The following is a 20,507-nucleotide window of genomic DNA, read 5'->3' as shown; positions in this document are numbered from 1 at the left end:
TAAATATTTATGAAATCGGTCACAAGTCTACCAATTAGATAAATTAGCTTTTTCAGGAAATTCATAGCTCGTTATTTTTGAGAAATAGATTTGCCTTTTTAAAAACGGTTAACGGTAACACTACCTTCAACAAGCTAATCGACATTATTTGTTGTTTGAAGATTTGAAGTGCTCTTTAGTGAATCTTGCTCTCAACAAATGCGAATTGAATTAAAGTGAACTGGGAGAGTAATCATAGATGAGTATGAGAGATGAGGCATAGAGGAATTTACTCCGATAAACTAAAAGTAAATCGCTAAAAATTTAAATTTACCAGTATTGCCAAACTATATTGAAATCAAACTTGAGCAAGTTAAGTTTTGATTTACGAATTCCAGATTCACTCAGGATATTGCAGTTAATAAATAGATTTTGTTTCATCAAACAAAAACAAATGAGAACAAGATAGTTAAATTGGAATAAAAGGAATATAAGGATGGAAAAACAATATTAAAGGGGTTTAAGAGCCAAATTTGGAATATACAAAATAAAAGTATGTTTGCCGTTTAGAATTGATGTTTCAATGTTTTTTTAAGTAAAGGTACTCTTGATGCTGTTCCTTAGAACTTTTACTCGTTTTCTCATTAACCCCTAGATACTATGTATACATATTATTACCCATTGAATAAGAAGTACAGGAATTGGTGTATATCACACCTATAGAGTTGGTGAGTGAAGCAACAAAAAAAAAAAAACAAAAATTGGCAACTCATATGTCAAAATTTAGTAAAACATATGTCAAATTTCAAGCTAGTTTTCCAGAGGCGAGCTCACTTTAATTGGTGATGACAAGGTGATGCAATCATTTACCGCTTATGTTTCAGCTAATCTTGATTATTTAAAACAATTTTCAGTCTGTTTTTAGTTGAGGAAAAAACAGTTTAAAATTCGAATATAATTATGATGAAAAATAGCACTTAAAGGGAAGCCTCTCACCAGACCAGTTACATTTCTGTTGTTTACCTCTATAACTTCTAACACCGGCACGATATCAATGTCGATATTTCACATCTTCTTAACAACGCCATAACGAAGGTGTATACCAATATTCAGCCCAATAGGAATTTTTCCGCAGATTGGGGTTGAAAATGTCTAAAATTACTGGACTACTATAACGGTTCGCGCAAAAAATATTTTATGTCTTCTCCTAAAACGCATCAATTTAAAATGACACAGACAACATTGTCACCAACTCAAATTCAACTTGAAAATGACTTATTTCCTTTTTTTTTATTTAGTTGTATTTTATCGGACCAATGAAGGCGACTAAAGACGCACACATCGCACCGTTAACAAATAGGCGGCTCATCAAACGATATCCATATAATAAACGAAAAAAACTACCCATTATAGATACGACAAACTAAAATCACAGACGACAAAAGCAAATATCTAAAGAGTAGGTGACTGAATATGATCATTTGAAGAAAGAAATAACGTTTGGAAAAAAAATGCCATCAAATTGATAGAATAGGAGTACAGTACCTAGATATCTTCATTGTTTTTTTTGTATGCTATGCGTACACAGCAGCTCAGGTAAATAGGTACTAGAAGATCGAAACCTAAATTTGAAATATTTTTGAATGAGAATTCTTTTTCACAATACTATAAGTCTAGAATAAGAAAATAAATTTATTTGAAAAAAAAGATGGGTAAATAAGATACTCTACAAGATTTTTTTTGCATTAACTTTTTAGCCCATACATAAAAATTAATGCCTGAAACCTTACCAATGATATAAGTCACAATGTAACAGAACCCATACAAAAGTGCACGTTATCCATTTATTTTAGTTTTATTTCCTTTATCTTGAAATTATCAACATTGATTAACATAAATAAAAATGTTTTAGAGCATTTATTTAAATAACACGAACTTTCCAATTAATATGAATAGGCAAAATTCACACAATTTGTACAAAAAAATGGTTAAGCTTCGGATCAGTAATTTAACTCGCCGATTTCGGCGGATCATTTGTGGATCAACTTTGGTTCAAGCATAGCTATTTTAAAATAGATATATGAACCCTGAATCAGTGCTTAACCTCAACTTTACTACTAAATTCATAAAATTAAAGTAAAACCACAGATTAAAGAGTAAAACTGGCCTTAAGAACTGATGCTGTCATTTTCCCTGAGTCTGAAAACTTCAATCTTGAAGATGTTTTTTTGTTTATCTAAACTGTCAATTGATGAGGAATTCGTTTTACAGCCCATTTTCGATTCTTTTCAAGATTATCTATTTGTAGAAGAAAAAACCATCTCGAAATTATAACGAATCTTTGTAAAAAAAAAACCTAAAAAAAGAACTTGTACCTATTCAGATAAATTTGTGTTGTATTTTTGAATTCGAATGTTTGGATGGAGCTGGGTAAGTCTATTCATCGACCTCACAATAATAACTGATAAGGGTGTAATCTTCACCGACTTACGGTACTGATTATCACTATTTCAGTTTGTGTTTTTCTTTGTTAGTCTCATTCTCATTCACAAGCTGCAAAACATCAAAATATTCTTTATAAATTATGAATAATGAAACAAGTAACAAGTAAGGTACTCTCTCTCTCTCTCTCTTTCTCTGTTTCTCTTGACTATTGTGGTTGTGGGATCTGGATCAATGACATTAACAGTGTGCCCAATCTGGTTTTTTGTACTTTGGACATTTTCAATTTTTTTATAGAAAAACATAAAGGACCCTTTTCAAATATGAAAATAACTTATTTCTAAATTCTGCCATTAAGTTTTAATTTTTGGATATGGACAACTTAGAGAGAGAGAGAGAGTATATTTTATTTCGCTTAAAATTCAAATACATTATAATAAAGATAAATAAATAATTAATAATTAATCGAAATAATAATGACATTTTGTATTTTTTGATACAATAAAGCATTAAAAATAGTGTTAAATGCCACTTCAATAGGCTTAACAAATTCAAAAGATTAATGAGGGTGGGGTGACCCAAAGTAAAAATTAATGAATTCAATTAATAAAAATCTATAAAAATACATACAAAATTAACATTTCTATAATTAATTTAACAGAACTAGAAAAAAAGTAATGTTTTAGAAATTTGTATATTCTCCAAATAAAATTTAATAAAAGCTAAACGAAAAGAAATAGTGATAAAATCTCTCAAACCAAAATATCAACGAAAAGTGATTCAATATTTAGGTAATCAAAATTAAAAATCCATTGTTTTATGCGTTTTAAAAATATTCCAGAAATTGTTATGGATTTTATAGACTGGGGAAGTTTATTAAAAAGACGAAATGAAAACACAGAACAAAAGTTACGAAAAGCCGTGGTGCGAAAATCTGGTACAGTAACAACATTCACAAAATTACCTCGAAGATTATAGTTGGAAATTAGCCTGAAATTAAGATTTCCTGACCTCCTAAAAAATGTTTTCAATACCTTAAAACAGTACAAATGTCTAACAGGAAGTATCTTAAGAGTAGCAAAAAGTTCAAAACTTGGATGTAGACGGTGTTTTCTAAAAATTTTTCTAATAACAGCTTTCTGGAGTATAAGAAGCGGTTGAATTTTATTCTGATAAGCCCCTCCCCAACAAGAAATTGCGTACTGTAACTTAGAATGGAAGATGCCATAATAAATTGTTGTGAGGAGCTTTAAAAAACAAACATTACTAAGATAAAAGAAATTTCTTGATGTTTAGTTGAAATACTTTCTTAGATACTCCGTATGACATGAGAAGTTGATTCTCGAGTCTATATGAAGGCCCAAGTATTTAAAGCTATCAACTTTTTCTACCACAAAACAATTAGCGCTGCCACTTACATTGTTATAAAATGAAAATTCATTTGTGCATGATTTGCACCTATTTATCATAAACCTTTGGCAATCATTCGCATGGTACATAACATCAGTTTCAAAAACATTTACCAAAGACAGATTGAAAAACATAGTTTTTGTTTTAGGGCTTATAATTAACTTATGTTCATTGAACCAAGTTCTCAATAAATCTAGATCCCAGTTTAAATCAGCAACAAGATTTAATGCACTTTTAGAGCCATAAGTACAGCCAATGTCATCTGCAAACGCAGTAAGAGTGCTTTTAAAGTCCAATCTAAACAATGAGTTTATATAAACTAAGAATAGAATCGGTCCCAAAACCGAGCCCTGTGGCACTCATATGTTAAATGAGGCTATACTACTTCTTATATTGTCTATTTTAACTCTCTGTGATCTATTAAGAAGATATGGTAATAAACAAATTTAGAAACATTTAAGCAACTTATTCATGAGTAATTCCATGTAAAAAGAATATACGAAAAATACCTATGTCATAAAATCTTTTTGTGTCATTTTTTACCGGGAAAAAAGTTTTTAAAAAACACATTAAATACTATTTTTGCCAAGACTGTCATTTAAAATATGAAATTAATCAATGAAATTAACTGCCTCAATCAATTTCTTATCAAATACTGAAAACCAGATGCTTCTATGCCTTCTAGTTTTTGAGAAAATTGAAAATAAGAAAATTAGATAAAAGATTATTTATATACAGAAGTTCATATTTTGAGCTAAGGAACCGGTAAAAAATGACACAATTAGATTTTATGACATAGGTATTTTTCGTATATTCTTTTCACATGGAATTACTCTCATGCGACCCACTTGTGCATTTTATTATTTGTTTTTTATTTTTAGTGGATTTTTATATTTAAATATTAAATTGTGATGCTTAATTTTCAAAGGTTGGGAGGTTATCTCGCCGAAAACCAAGGTTCGTGTCTAAGAAAAGCAAAATAAAACATGAGTTGAACTTAGCGAAGCACTTTTTGCAAATTTTGTTGATAATTAGTTATGGCAGTTTTGATTTTGTTGCTCGGGTAGTTTTTCTTTTATAGTTCATATGAACTTAGCGAAGCACCTCCCCCCCCTCTGGATCGTGACGGTAATTTTGAATTTTTTGCTCCAGTAGTTTTTGTGTTTTGGCTATTTCGTTGAGTTTATATGAACTTAACCAAAATAAGTTTACATTTTGTTGCTATTTTGTTGCTGAATAGTTATTTACATTTTGGGGCTCCAATAGTTTTTTGTTTTGTTTTAGTGTTTCGATAAGTTTATATCAAATTAGCGAATTCAAAATAAGTTTATATTCTGTTACTATTTTGTTGCTAATTAGGTGCGACTACTTAGATTTTGTTTAGAATAGTAAAAACATCTGAATTTGTTCGGCCATTTAATAACTGAAAATTATACTGTTGAAGAGTAAAAAATTTTACTGTGGGGCACAAAGCTGCATACTTTGCTTTCTTCTTTATACGCAAAAAAGAACTTTAATCAAAAAACTTAAATACATACAAACATTTTCTTGGATTTTCTAAATTAGGGTAGACAAATGTGTATGTAAAGACCTCAAAGTGGAAAAAAAGACAGAGAAGAAATTTATTGGAATAACCAAGTTTAATTGAAGAAATATGGAAGGATAATTTTTACACTGAAAAAGAACAAATTTTGTTTTTTAAGAGGTTGGTAATCTGAAAAAATTTTTTTGTCATAGTTTTTGAACTAAGGATGGACTAACGAAAAAAAGTAATTGAATTTGTTGGAATTACCATGGCTAGTTGAGAAAGGTTTAAAAGTCTTATTCGTGTACTGAACAAGAAATCACCTCACACACCATTTTGTATTTGTCGTTACTTTTGAAAAAAGCTTAGTATGTAGTTTTCCTAGGTTATCATAAAAATCCAAAAAAATACGATAATTTTTGCAATCGAAAAAATATTTGTATTTTGTGGTTTTAAGGTGAAATAGAACAAATCAAATAAAGCTTCTTAACAGGAATGTTAGATCAAGTAATATTTAATCAAATAAGAATTCTAAGTCAAATAAATAACATTTGAGCCGCAGTGCTCACACCAGTGTATTTACTATTTTTAAATTAAAAAAGGTCACTGTGGTGTATACGTACTATTTTTACTTGCTCTATAGGGTAAGTATTGGTTTCGTGTAGAAAAAAAATTTAGGTTTTAATCAAAACCAATATTACTATGATGGAGAAGATCAAAAAAGTGGCTTATGTGCGTCTGTGCGTCAATCTGTACATTGAGCTATGGCCTAAACGGATGGATGGATTTGCTTGAAACTTGGTACAGATGATTTTTACGTAATTCCCTAGACCCATTTTTTTAATTTTTTAATATCTCCTTTTTAACGCATATCTCCGATATACCGTTTCGAGGTATTGCAATTTTCTCGCAAACGGATATAACGATTTCGATTAAATTTGATGTACGTAATAGTCTTATTGATTCTAACAAAACTGCATTTCTATTTTTTCTCAAAAATTCGGAGAACGGAAATATGGCGTTGCCGTTTTTGCAAAAATAAACATATTTTTAGGTCCGTATATTTCATCAAAGCATAAGCCATTTTTAATCAAAATTTAAGATAATTTATTTAAGCTAAGAAAAATGTATTTCAAAAATTAGGAACAATTGCAACAAAATGCACCAGCACCATAAGCCATAACCCCAGTTCCTAATCAACCTAGTAGCGGCTGGAGAACTACTGTTTATAATGCAGGTTTACGTTTCTCGAATTTATTTGAAAATTTTACATCTATCTACTTACTAATATTTTAACTAATTTTTTTGTCGTCAATTTCTAAAGGGATGCAGCGTGTCGGTAGGTATGTTCGCATCCGAACTTATTTCCATTTTGACCACAAACAAACATATTTTCAGCATGTATTTTTCGACAAAAATTACTTTAATAACTGAACTTCTACTTTCTTCTTTTTTTTTCCTTTAAAGACACCCATACACATATGATTGTGTGTCTATTTGCTATTCCCTTCAATCTCATCGTTGTTTCGTCAATAACATACCTATAATACATACCGTTATTGTATGAATGCGACAGAATGTTTGTCTAAGAAAAGCTACAACATTGCCACAGGACAAAAGTTAATTATCCTGCTTTCACCCGCAGTTGTTCTTGAAAACCGCAAATAGATCAATAAACAAGCTCGCCTGCCTCTCTGCTCCTTTGTTTTGCACCCCGATTTCACCTTATTCATTCCCGCTGGCTGCAAACACGAAATAAGAGTTCAAAGCTTCAAAAGAACCATCAACTTTATTTTGTAGGCTGGGGTGTACGTTGTATGTAGGTACATAATAGATACAAAACCAAAACAAGTGAATTAGTCAAAATATGAATCCACCTTCAAAGTTGTTGTCAGAGCGATACGAGTTAATTTGGTATAGATGTGGGCGTTGGGGCATAGAAATAGGACTCACTTATAAAACAACATCGACAGAAACTTCCCAGTGCCGGATTATATGCATTACCTATATAAAATCTTGTTTAAAAATTATGAGACTTAAATACAAATATGTATGTTTTTTAATTACGTCTGCGCCAGTTATTGAAACTAACCTATTACATATTTCCAAACCTTAGAAGTTTAAGTTAAAGACCTTCTTAAGAATAGTATCTTCGGAACTGATATTTTTTCAATCTCGATAAAATAAGGTAAAATACCTATCTAGGAGAATAAAATTGTATAAGCATGTCTGGCTGTTTTACTGAGTTACATTTATTAAGATTAAAGAAAGTAGGGTAGCTGTGGGCTTCCTGTGCCTATGAAGCTTTCAAGGCCCCTACCTGTTATAAGTTCAGCCTTCGTAACTGCTCCATTTACCCACTACACACTTCTTGGTTTAATTAGTTTATTCCTGAAATTCCATAGGATTGTTGGGGACTTTTTTATCTCTTTGCTTTTATGGAGAAAATAATTCGTGATACCAACACATACATATAGGTTTTAGGTATGTTTGAGTTTTTCTTTTCACGTACTCGCACATAGGTGTCCGTCAGCCACAGATATACAATGGCGGCAACAGAAATGGGGCGATGGGTGAAACGTGAATCTTCTTTGTCATCATTTTCAAGTAAGATGTTAGACACCATAGGTGGCGAATGATAATGAAGGTGTTGGTTGCTAAGACAGGTGGAAGATAGAGAAGTATCCTTAATTAACTTTAAGGACTCTTATAGTTAATCTTCTAGGTATATCCTCGTTGTTTGTGTTATACCAGTAAACAGCAAATAATGTAGCTTAAGTATTGAAGTAGTACCTAATGTGTAAGCTGTTTAAGTAAAGGCAAAGATACATTTTGCCTTGGAGTTAAAAAAATAGGCACTTCTGGATTTGATTGACTGCTTAGAGGATAAGAAAAGAGAACCAATGTAATGTTAAACTAGGTTCGATTTAAGGGAAATAACTGAAGAAGCTTAGACGTTCTGGGCAGAAAGGTATGTGTGTTTGTTTATAAGGAAGTTTTTACTATAAGCTCTATATCCTGGAAGTCTAAGAAGAGAGAACGATAATTTTGGCACCAAGAATCGATAAAGAGTTTTTGTATAGATGTTCAATACGAGGTGTTGGTATATCTCCACAATTATCTAAAAAAAACAACTTGAGATAAAAAAAAATTGTATTTAAAAACAACGGCAAAACTTACAGTTATGACTGATATCAAATTTTAAAATCAAGCTATTTCAATCAATCGATGTTGATTTTGTATGCATGTTAGAGCCAGTAGATATTTTAAGTTTACCTATTGCGAATATTAATTGAGTCAAACTGCTGCCACCTTTTGTATGATGGTTCGAGAATACACTGTTCTTATTTAACAATTGTGAAATAAGCAATATATTTCATTCGTTTCTATTAAAAAAAAACAGTACAGGAGAACAGGTCCATTGTTCCTATCCAAAAATTACAGTTCTCTTCAGTATTTTCAGTCAATCTTTTTATTCATGTCTTTTTTTTCGCTACCCCTCAAAGAGTGGTCCACGATTTAAAAAAAAATTAAATAAAAAAATAAAAAAAAAAAAATTAAAAAAAAAGTTAAAAAAAAATTTTTTTGTTATAAGTTAAAAATTGTTAAAAAGTTATGGTTGTTGTACTTATTCTAAAAAAATATCGAAATAATAATTTCTGTGACCACTTCCAAGTAAATTTCGTCAACATGTAGTACACAGACTTTTTATTTGCACATTTTGCTTATTATTTTAAATTATTGCTCACTTTAAAAAATAAAAAAAATATAAAGACAAATTTAGCGGGTGGCCCGACCAAAAATCGAAAAAAATATTTTTTGGAGCAATCTACTACGCCCACACTCAGTTCAAATATTATAAAAAAAAAACTTTTTTCAAATTACTCTTAAAAATCAAAATGTGTTTTTTTTTTAGTGTACAAATTGTCCTTTTAACACTTTTTGTCAATTAACCATTGTAATTTTAACAAATTATATCAGTAGTTATATAAGTTGGTAATATGAAAAAAGTTTTTTGACATAATTTTTGAACTAAGGGTGGACTAACGAAAAAAAGTAATGGAATTTGTTGGAATTCCCATGTTTAGTTGAGAAAGGTTTAAAACGTAGGTACTATTCGTGTACTGAAAAAGAAATCACGTCACACACCATTTTGTATTTGTTGTTACTTTTGAAAAAAGTTTGGATAGATTATACTAAGCATGTAGATTTTCTAGGTGCTCATAATATGACAAACCAAAATAAATCAATGATTTTTACACTTCATTTCATTTATTTCGAAATTTATGGACTAACATTTAATCAAGTAAGAATTCTATGTGAAATAATTAACATTTGAGGTACACACCAGTGGATTTATTCTTGTTTCCAAATTATAAACTTAAAAGGTCACTGTGGTGTATGTGTGCTTTTTTTTCTAAAAAATTGGGTGATCTTTGTTACCAACTAAAGTTGGGATGCCGAAAATAAATGGTGGTTTAGCCTGGGCTAACCTTGGGAAAACGAACCACTGTGATAACACTGATTATACACTGAACAAAAAAAAAACAAAACATTTTTTTGTAGTTTTTGAGGTGAAAAAGAATAATGCTTAGGTATATAATTTTTAAACTATGAGTATGATAGTGAAAATAAGTTGGGCTATCCTGGGCTAACCTTTGGCAAAGAAACCACGGTTTTAAACCAACGATTTAATTTTTTCGGTTTGTGAAAGGAAAAAAGTTTTTTTAATCTTTTGAACATTTGTGGGATTTAGATAAAATTTTGGGCTATCCTGGGCAAACGAACTACAGTGAAAAATCAACTGAAGGAAAAAAAATTATTTTTTGTGGTTTTATGTGAAAAAATTAAATACGTTATAATTTTAGAATTAAGGGTGGGCTATAACTTAAAAAAAAGTTTGGCTATCTTTGGCTAACCTTGGGCAATCGAACCAGGTGGGTCTGAAAATAAAAAAGTAGCATTTGGGGGCTCCAACTTCACATAGCCAATAAAGTGAAAACTATTAAAAAACATTATTTTTCACTTGATATACATACACTCATAATGTTGTATTTCTTTCTCAATTCAAGATTTAAAAAGTAGCAAGGAAAAAGAAGTGACTGCAAGTCGACTGCAAATCGAATTTACGGGTTGTTTGGAATTCGACATAAATAAAAAAAACACATTTTTAAAGTTTTTACCTGGTGCTTGTTTACCTAATTATCATAAAATGTATAGGTTTTATGATGAATTTTGAATAATTATTTTTTTTCTTAATTATCGTTTTGTTCATAAGAATCAATTAATAAAACACTATGGGCATATTCATAGTCATTTTTAGACCCTAGTTTATCTTGGACTGGGGTTTATCCAATGTTTTTTTTATAGGATAACCAGTCTTTTTTAGAAGCAGCTTAGACAATGTCTATTAATATGGCCCTATGTTTATTAGATTAAAAACTTCTCGGAGAAAATTGGCCTCAAATTAAAAAAAATATCATCGGCAAGAAAAAATGAACAGCTTTATAAATTAATATCTGAGTAAACAAAAGAATATCCAACAGTTTAAAAACATTTACAAAGAACGTTTCTTAAAAATAGACCTTTAGGTACCAAAGTATCTAAGGGTAAGAATACCATCGCTAAATGGTATCAACTTTGCAGATGGAGCATTACTGTAGAACAATCATCAGTTCGTTTTCAAAAAATTGATTTTTCAAATATTTTTAATATAGTCTATGACAGCATATTTTGGCAGTTTTGGTATACCTAAACGAAATTCGAGTGTGTACATATTTAGATATGCACCACAGTATGTTAACGCACAAAGTCTGGCAGAACTTACATTTGTTATCATCATACGGTTATACCTAACAGTAAATAAGTTATTATGTTTTTTATAAGAAGAATGCATATCAAAAATCAAAATGCTTTTGAAGCAGTCTGGCAGAGGGAAAGCTGAAAACAAGACATTTTTGAAATTAGGGGATTTTTTATGATTTTTTGGTGTATCATTTATTCGGCTATACCAAAACGCCAAAAGTTTAAATCGTTTAAGTCATTTTAGAAAAAGTCAGAAATCAAGAAAACGATTCTATAACTGGTACCTCTAATAACACTGGTCAACAAAATTAAACTTTTTTTTTGTTACAGAAACCAAAATATACTTTCCTATAGGTTTTGTGTGTGCTGAGCTCGAATCCGGAGTTAGAAAAGTTCTATCACATCACGTTTTTGAGATAATCCCGTTAGAAAACTGAAAATGCCGCTTTTTATCAGTTTTCGAGGTTACTTCTTAGGGTTTGGTTATATGTTTAAATTAAATTTGTAACGGTTTATAAAAGAACTAAGTTTTGTCTTTCTAAATCCGTTTTAAATATCTCTTTTCTTCTTCGAGAAATCTTAAGCTGAAATTGTTGGAATTTAAAGAACACATTATACTTGTTGATAAAACAATCTAGTATTCATTGATTTTTGTGTATTGTTTTGTATCTGAAAATTTAGGTATTCAAAATAATTATTCTGTATTCTTTTTTCAATCGTTATAAACGTGTTTTGTGTTTTTATTTCATTTGGAACTTTCTAGAATAACTTTCTAGTTTTCAACAGAAATCAAAGTGTTCAACAGAAATCTCATGTTCACTTGTTCGCAAATCTCGAAAAGTTCTTTTCCAATCGCTTTCAAATTGACAAAACGATCCATTTATAATTCCGTAAGTTTTTATATCGGCGAAATTGGTGTATCACGGCAAAAGCGTGGACGTGTCAGGTAGGGCGCTTTCATAAATGCATGGTTGCGCAAGTCTGACGAATGCAAAGCTTTCATTAATGCAAATGACAAATGTCAGGTGTTCATAAATGTAAAACGCAAATATTTGCAGCGCAAATGTGCAAATGAAAAAATTCTCATGCGCAGTGAATTTAAACTTAAAGAAAGAAGGAACATGTTGAAAAGATGATACAGCTTTTCTTTGTTTCTCAATTCTGTCAAAATATTAATTGGAAATTGGAAAGTCAAAATAACAAAAAAAGCCGCAAATTTCTTGGATATAATAAATTTGTTAATATTGACAGAAATGTTTAAAAAAAGTGTTTTTTTCTTAAAGGATGGAATCAAGATAATATTTTGTTAATTTTGGAGAAGAGGCTGAATTGCAAACTTAAAAATTTTGACAAATGACGCAAATCAGAAAAAGTGTTCATAAATTCAAAGTAAAATACATGCGCAAATAGTTTTTCTGACATTAGTCTGATCGCAAATGACCGCATGTAAACAAAGCAACCATGCAATTATGAAAGAACTTATAGGAATGTAAATTAAACGTTGCGTTGCGTCAAAATTTGAATAATGAAAATTATTTTTTATTTTAAGCGGATTGATTGAATAGACTGTGAATAGTTCAATTGATCTCAACTATAGGTCGTTTCAAATCAAAAGTCCCATGGAAAATTGAGCAAAAATAAAAAAAACTCATTCGCTTACTGGAAGGAAGCATTTATGAGGCAGCTGAACTTTTTCTAAAATTACGATAAAATAACGAAGAACAGTTCTTGATATCCTTATTTTAATTAATTGATGCGTCTGTGAGATTCACTGGGTTAGCCTCAGAAAGCGGAGGCAAGTCTCCCAGGCTTGCATCACTCCATATCCGCGGGCAATACAAAAAAACATACAATTATTTAATTATTTTGAATTTTAAGGCAGTTGGGATAACTTTGCCGAAGATATTATTATAGGACTAGATGAAGATGGACCAGAAATGTCCAGTTTATATGATAGCAATTCATAACTTAAAATTCTATTCACATCTTTTCATTTGTATAATTGGGCAGTAAGTATCTTATTTTTATTTTTCAATTATTTTGGAGTCGTCACCATAGAAATCATTAATAAACAAATTCAGATTTTTCGTTTGTTTGTTTATTTTTTTTCTCTAGCATTTCTTTCATTCAAACAAGCATTATTTGTTGTTATTTTTGAGTTGATTTGTCGCAATGAGCCAATAAAATTGAGTTTTTTGTTTATTTGTTCTCAATTTTATTGGAAGGGAGAAAACAAACTCTGAGTCAGGACTTTTGATTTGAAACGACCTATAAAATGCGTTTCGACCAAGTATTTCTCGTTTAGACAAAAGTGTAAGCGAAAACAATATCAAGTCGTAGCTAGTGTGCTAAATTTACCGGAAAATGTGCTTCAGTATAATATCTCAATTTGACATTGTTGTAAGACCCAGTAAAGTCAGCTTTAATTTGAAATTGAAATAAATGAACTTAAAAAGTATCTTAGTGCAACAAAGTAAGTAGGTAAGTAAATATTATGACCTCTAACGTATTTAAAACTTAAAAAAAAAAACACTTTATTCATTTCTAACTAAACACATTATAGGATTTGATTAAAATACTTAATTTCCTTCAATGATTTCTTTATAGAAGGGTTTGCAATTCATCTTAACATTTAATCGTGAGCACAACAAAAACACTCCCGATAATTTTCTATGAATCGAGTATATCTCTTCTGGAGGAGGGCACAATCGATGTGCGACCATAGTAGGAACAAGTGTAGCTATTCTTTGTGTGGTATTTTGAGATCCGAAATCAAATTCTCCATCATATCGGAATATTTCTCCCAAAATCATAACAGCATCAACGTGGGCTTCGTCCATTTGCTTTGATTCGTAGCCTGTGAGGAAGCCCATTTCACGAGACATGTCTAAGACTCCCTTCCGATCATTGTTAGCTGCACACATTATAACCTGAGAGCACAAGACGCATGGGTGAAATTTAAAGCTTGGAAATTATGAGTTTAAATACTTACATGACGGTAATTTTTGATGAAATCCTTTTGGTAAAACCTTGTTGCTCCGAAATCGATAAGCATAAGTCGCTTCGATTTGTCATCGTACAAGAAATTGGACCAATTTGGATCTGTTTGCATGCATTGTAGTTCAAAAAGCTCTCGCAAACAGAGTTTTAGAGTCGATTCGGCAATGATGCGTCGGTGTTCATAACTGCAATTAGGTAATAATAAGTATTTGTGTAAAATTTATTCATTTATTCAATTTTTTCTATCTTCAAGAATCAATAACATAAATTTGGAGGAATTTAAAAAAAGGTGTCATTCAATAGATTTATAAAGACGAGTGGTGAATGGCTCATTTAAACATAAATATTAATGTCATTGTCAACTTGTGCCATGTTTATATTTGGGAAATCATGTTGCGGATTTTGCTTTCAGCTTTGCCGAAAAAAAAACAGCTGAGGTGTTAGCTGCAGATTTCTTCAAATTAAAGAGGAAAACAAAAAGTACCAAATGACGAATATTCGAGACATCCAAGGACTTTATTTTCAACATTAAAAGTTCGCTATTCCTACTAAAATTATTGTCCTCGTTAATTTGAATGCTGAGTTATGAAGAGAAGGCATCTTTGGAAGCACAATCGGAAAGCATAGCTTGCACGACAACACGTCCGATAAAGGATTCAGGCTAATCGTTTTTGCTGCGGTTGTCATAGCTAGTGAGGAATCACTATGAGGAATTTCAACACCAGAAGACTAAAATCGCAAGAGATTGTGAGGTATTTTTCCGATAGCGTTTCGATGACTCTAGGAAGTCCTATAAGAAAAGAAGGACACCACAAAAAGGAGCGACCAAGAAATACAGAGGTGCTATAGCAGGAGTGTGGTTCAGAAATTTTACCAAAGGGTAAAAATAACATCTCAGGGTTATAATCCTAGAGCCCATAAAGACGAACAAGGAAACATCGTAGTAAGGAAACACTAAATTTCATCCAGATAATTACGTTCACTTAAAATCAAAATTCCTATTGTAGTTCTTCATGGGTTAAAATCTAGCCTCCATCACCTATACGTTTATATCATTTATTCAGCAGTACTGTTTCGGGCGAGGAGTTGACAAAGCTAGTTCATATCCGCTAACACGTTCGAGCTTGGCAGAATATTCTAGGTCCCTTCAATTATTGTAAACTAATTACATGCACGCAAAAATGGTTGAGAGTTGTAAGCCGTGGAGTCGTCCGGACATTTGCTTTAAGCCTGAAGGTTGCTATCCCGACGCGACCGACGGTAGGATAAATAGAACTCTACACCTACATAGAAAGAACATGCATGATGGACAGGATAATTTCAAAGTTATCAGAGACTTTCTTTACTTGGGTCAAGTATACATAAAATAAGTGCAGATACCAAAAGAAGAATATTATATATTTCAAATCGATTCTTTTTTTTTAAAGGAATTCGACATTAAATTTTAATCACCACAAATTATTACCAAGATATAACTAAATTTTTGAGTAATACTACAAGTGTCGTGACCTCATCGAAGGTAATCTAAACTTGAGTCGTAAGTCAGCTATTACATGAAGCCTCAAGAGGCGCGCCTCTTTTCAAAACTAATGAGTGCAAAAGAGATAGAAGATCAAACAAAAAATTATCCGACCGGAGAGTCGTGGGCCAAAATTCTGAGACTCTTTTTTGACGTTTCTTTTTCCACTCTTTCTTTTTTCAACATTCTCTTTCATTCTTTTTGCTTCTTGGTGGAATACAACAACAATACTTAAATCAAAAGAGAATTGTCAAATTTGAGTCTTTGACTCAAGAGCTTTGTATTTTATATACAAAGCTCAAGAGGCATCGTGTAATAGTACGCGCCTCACAGAATGATTATCAAAAGAAAATTCGAAAAAAGAGTCAAGCCTCTTGAGGCTTCACGTAATATCTGACTAACTCGTAAATGTCAGGAGAAAGTACTAGCTCAAGATAATAATTATAATATCGATTTTTTGTTCAGTAAAACATGCTCCGCACATTCTTTACGACACATAAAACGCATTGAGATCGATTTTAAATCGATTTGTTTTGTTGAAAGGAGTCTGATACTCATGGTTAAGAAGTATCTGTAATGTTACAAGAAGCTACTTGCTAAAGCATAAAACTCACCTCATTTGGAAACATTTATCAAGAGGCACTCCAGGAACCAGTTCTGTTGTAAGTACACTAGCGGTGGTCATGTCCTTAATTACAGTTGGCACATAATACTCTGGATACGGTGCAATCATTTCCTTGAATCTTGCCGTATATTCAGCTTCCCTGAGATAATCGACTTCCCAGGCTAGTTCACGTTTTGCAACTTTAACAAAGTTGTCAATGAAAAATCCCTTTGGAAAAACATCCCAAACCTTGAGCATTCCCACAAGATTATCAATGTCACTTTCAATACTCTTAGCAACTCCGGGATACTGAATCTTTATGGCCAATTCCATTCCGTCCAACAAAACTGCTCTATGGACCTAAAACTTAATACTATTAGTCGAAACTTTAGTCAAAAATCAAACTCACCTGTCCAATACTGGCTGCGGCAAATGGCTTCTGTTCGAAAGATGTCAGCTTGCTTCTCCAATCTGCACCCAACTCTTCGGACATCACTTTTTCTACCTGCCAATCGGGCATGTAGTCCGCAGCTTGTCTCACACGCTCGAATGCTTTCATCAATTGCGGTGAAACCAAGCTGTTGTCTTGGATGCTTAAGATCTGACCTATTTTCAGGGCAGCTCCACGAACTCTGCATAGCGTATCGACTATCTTGTCGACATTGGCAGGGCTAAACAGAGCTTCCTTTACATTTTTAGACCCTCCCATGCCCAAGGCACCTTTGGTTAGCTCGCTAACGGTCCCTATACCCAGACCAGCGAATAGACCACCAAACGTAGCCATTCGTCCAATTCGACTAGAAGGAACCTTTCTCTGCTTGGCCACAGTGCTAAGCTTTGGAAGAACTATTTGCTCAGACGATGGAGGAATGAAAGTTTCCTCCGCAGCTCCAGTTTTTATGATATTCAAAACATTTCCTACGAATTTCTCATCGTCTGTCATTGATTTGGAGACACTTGGTTTGGGTACTGTTGGCTTTTCCTCAGCAACCATAGGCTGAGGTGGTTCACTGACAACTTTTGTTGTAGCTAATCGAAGGCTTACTTCTCGATCCTTGCTTCTCTTCGAGAGAATCTTTTCGAGTTCTTTGAGAGTAATTGAGGAGATGTCTAAGTTGGCAGCATCAGTTGCAAATTGTTGCGGATTTTTTGTTGGATTTGGTTCGGGACCTTGACCTTGGCTACTATTCTGACTCATCTTTAAAATTGATTCCTGTTGGAAGAAACAAGATGTCATAAGATTTTCTATGTTTTATTTTAAACCATGACTCACGACATTCATTTGCTGAGGCAATTGAATCTTATTCAACTGTTTGACACCCTCAGCGACGACACAGGTTCGCTCTTGGGTTTCCTTGAGCAGAGATTGTAAACTCTTTAATTCTTCGGCGGGATTTGTTGCTACTTTCTCCAAATATTTACGGCTTAAATCTAAATTACCTTCGATGAGCTCACGAATACTAGAATTTGACCACAAATGCTTGTAGAGAGTTTGATTCTCTTTAGCAACAGCGTTGACAATTATTTGCAGCCCCCGCAGCAAGCCAGCTAGTTCTTGAGTACTGCGAGCCATTTTTAAGATTGAAGTTGAATCTTTTTCACTTATTTTTGTACGTTTTGTGACAGAAAATCAGTTAATTTAATTTAAATAAGTAATATTTGAACAGGAAGTTATTAGTTTTTGAATGAAAATCTAGGAAAATTTGCCGGGTATTTCACCAAATCACGAAAAATGCAAACAGGTGTGGAACTAGGGTTATATAAAAAAACAAAAAAAAACAAAAACAAGTTGAAGTTTTTGTAGTGACAGTTGTTGTGACAGCTTGTGTCAGAGTCAGCTGTTTGGGTTTGCGTGTACAGCGGATGTTCTTGTGGATTGTGGAAGATGTGTTATGTTTAGGTGAACAGGATGTTCGGAATAAAATGGCCGTTATTTTTAAATAAAATAGCAAAATATATAAATTGTTTCAAATTTATTTCGGAATATAAATTGTGATGGATTTTTAGTTTATGTTTTTGCATTGAGATTTTTTGTAAATAAAGCCTAGTACGTAGCTGAAGCGAAACAAAACATTTTTAAGTCTCCAAAGACGACAGCGATGGTCCGTTCTTTTATTGAACAATGTTAACTATTGTTGTTATGTCAAAAAAATCGTTGTATTTGTTATTAGGGGGGTTCACATTGACCAACTTACCGGACAGACCCGTTGTCATTTGGCCTGATGGCCGAATTATATTTTTCGTTCACACTCATCAGACAATTTTCATCAAAACCCACTTTTCAGCTTATTTTTAATATATCTTTACCCTATTCTGCTCTCAAATTAGAGACAATGGATTATCACTGTCTGCCGGACAGACATGTCGTTTAATTGACTAACATGTTCGTCCGACCACCAAAAAATCAAAATTTTTTGAAAACCATCCGGCAAACCGGACAGGCTGTCGGATGGGTGTTCACACTATCAAAACAGCATCAGATCAGACCAAATGGCGGCTGGTCTGTCCGGTAAGTTAGTCAATGTGAACCCCCCTTTTGTTACATTTTGTTACAAAATGTTAACTTTGATTTAGGAACGACTAAATGATACATTTTGTTGATCTGTCAAAAGAAAATTTTTGAGATTAATTTTATGAATGAATAAACAAGAAAAAATTAATTTGGTACTGAAATAATTCTTTTTAATTGAATTCTAAGCAAATTGAAACAAAAATATGCATTCAATAATTTCAAATATGGAAACAAACAAGAAATTCTCTTCTCACATCATCCCCTCTCTTCCTCATTTAGTTGTGTTTGACAGATTAACATTGAAACTCAAGTCCAGAAGCTGAGTTGGAAAAAGTAACAAAATGTAACTATTTGACACTTCAACACTGGATTTAGGAACGATGTTTTGACGTCACGATGTTACACTTTGTAACTTTTTTCTCATTTAGGAACGATGAAAGTTAACTATTGTTAACAATAGTTAACATCGTCGAATAAAAGAACGCATCACGAACATGTTACAAAAAATACCATCGGGTATTATGTCAAAGTTAAAACAATAAAAATAAAAAAGTTCAAGAAAAAATATCGGAAAATAAGTTTTAAGGCCGTGTGTGAATTGCGTTAATTAGTTAACACAGTGTAAAATTTTTGGCACTATTGAGGTGAACAAAAAAAGTGCAAAAAAAAATGTATTGATTAAATTTTTGTTTGCCTTTTTTCTGCAATGATACTCCTTTTTAATAAAAAAAAAAAAAAACAAAACCATCTGCAAAAAAAATTTAACTCAAATTTAACCAGGTCCCAGAGCCCAATAAATTTTTAACAGCTGAAAATTTTGTATTCACCGCAATAGTGTCAAAAATTTTACACGGTGTTAACTATTTAACGCAATTCACACACGGCCTAAGGCTTAAAACTTAGCCATAATTGCTTTTGCTTTTCGTTTTTCAGTACGCAGCTGAGGCAGCTCTATGAAAAAATTGGAGTGCATTTTTCTTGATTCCAAAAGCAGTGTTGACGTTTTTTTTACTCTTAATTCATTTATTTCTTGTTTTAAAAATTATTTTCTGTTGTTTTTTCTAGATTTTTAATTAATTTGTATTTTTTTTATTTTGACTTTGACCAGAATACTCGATTATATTTTTTCGTTAGCATTTTCGTGGTCGACTTTGGAGACTTGAAAATTTTTCGTTTCGCTTCAGCTGCGTACTAGGCTTAAATGTTCGGAAGTGTGGAACTTCAAACTTAGTTTGTGCCGTTGGCTGAAGATCGGAAAATATCATACAATGGGTCATATGCATAAAAAATAGTAAATGCTGTTACTTGAAAAATTTTAAAGTATGAACGTATTTTGTCCACATTTTGTGCATATCAAATCTAGTTTATACTTATTAATTTCATATTGCTAGTATTTACTATTTTTTATGCATACGGGCCAATGTAACATAACGATGATGCAGGGCAGCCAGAAATAATTTAGATAGCATGATTTTCATGTTTTTTAAAAATTAAAATCATGTTTTAATGTTTTCGTGCCCAAAATCATGTTTTTTTTTAAATCCAAGAGAAAAATCTTTACAATCTTTTCGTACCAAACAACCTTTTTCACTAGGTGAACTGTTATTTTTAATAAGTCAATACATGAAGTAGGTATAAATGAAATTAATCTTAAATGACTACAAATTATAAACCTACATACCTATATTTGTTTTAAAGTTTTATTCCAACC

The 20,507-nt window shown here is 32.0% G+C and overlaps 2 protein-coding genes across 3 annotated transcripts in view; one reads left to right on the top strand and one right to left on the bottom strand.

Moving 5' to 3' along the window:
- The window catches only part of LOC129917990 (uncharacterized), a 107,108-nt gene that overhangs the window by 47,388 nt on the left and 39,213 nt on the right, over positions 1-20,507 (top strand). The window lies entirely within an intron of this gene.
- Positions 13,671-18,065, bottom strand: LOC129917987 (atypical kinase COQ8B, mitochondrial). Of its 2 annotated transcripts, none has more exons than XM_055998270.1 (5): positions 17,561-18,065; positions 16,694-17,497; positions 16,295-16,644; positions 14,154-14,346; positions 13,671-14,091 (listed from the first exon to the last, which is right to left on the bottom strand). In XM_055998270.1, the coding sequence occupies exons 1-5, from the start codon at positions 17,855-17,857 to the stop codon at positions 13,741-13,743; spliced, it is 1,995 nt and encodes a 664-aa protein (XP_055854245.1). In that variant the 5' UTR covers positions 17,858-18,065; the 3' UTR covers positions 13,671-13,740. The 2 variants fall into 2 exon arrangements, with proteins under 2 accessions (XP_055854245.1, XP_055854244.1); XM_055998269.1 differs by having other exon boundaries at positions 17,558-18,063.

This window comes from Episyrphus balteatus, chromosome 4, assembly GCF_945859705.1.
Source record: "Episyrphus balteatus chromosome 4, idEpiBalt1.1, whole genome shotgun sequence".
NCBI lineage: Eukaryota > Metazoa > Arthropoda > Insecta > Diptera > Syrphidae > Episyrphus > Episyrphus balteatus.
This window is presented reverse-complemented; position numbering and strand designations above follow the sequence as displayed.

Excerpts from the sequence above, each read along its gene's own strand:
- LOC129917987 (XM_055998269.1), bottom strand. The coding sequence starts at position 17,857 with ATGGCTCGCAGTACTCAAGAACTAGCTGGCTTGCTGCGGGGGCTGCAA. Across the intron at positions 16,645-16,693 it reads CCGCAGCCAGTATTGGACAG|GTCCATAGAGCAGTTTTGTT; the intron begins GTGAGTTTGATT and ends ATTAAGTTTTAG. Across the intron at positions 14,347-16,294 it reads GATAAATGTTTCCAAATGAG|TTATGAACACCGACGCATCA; the intron begins GTGAGTTTTATG and ends ACCTAATTGCAG.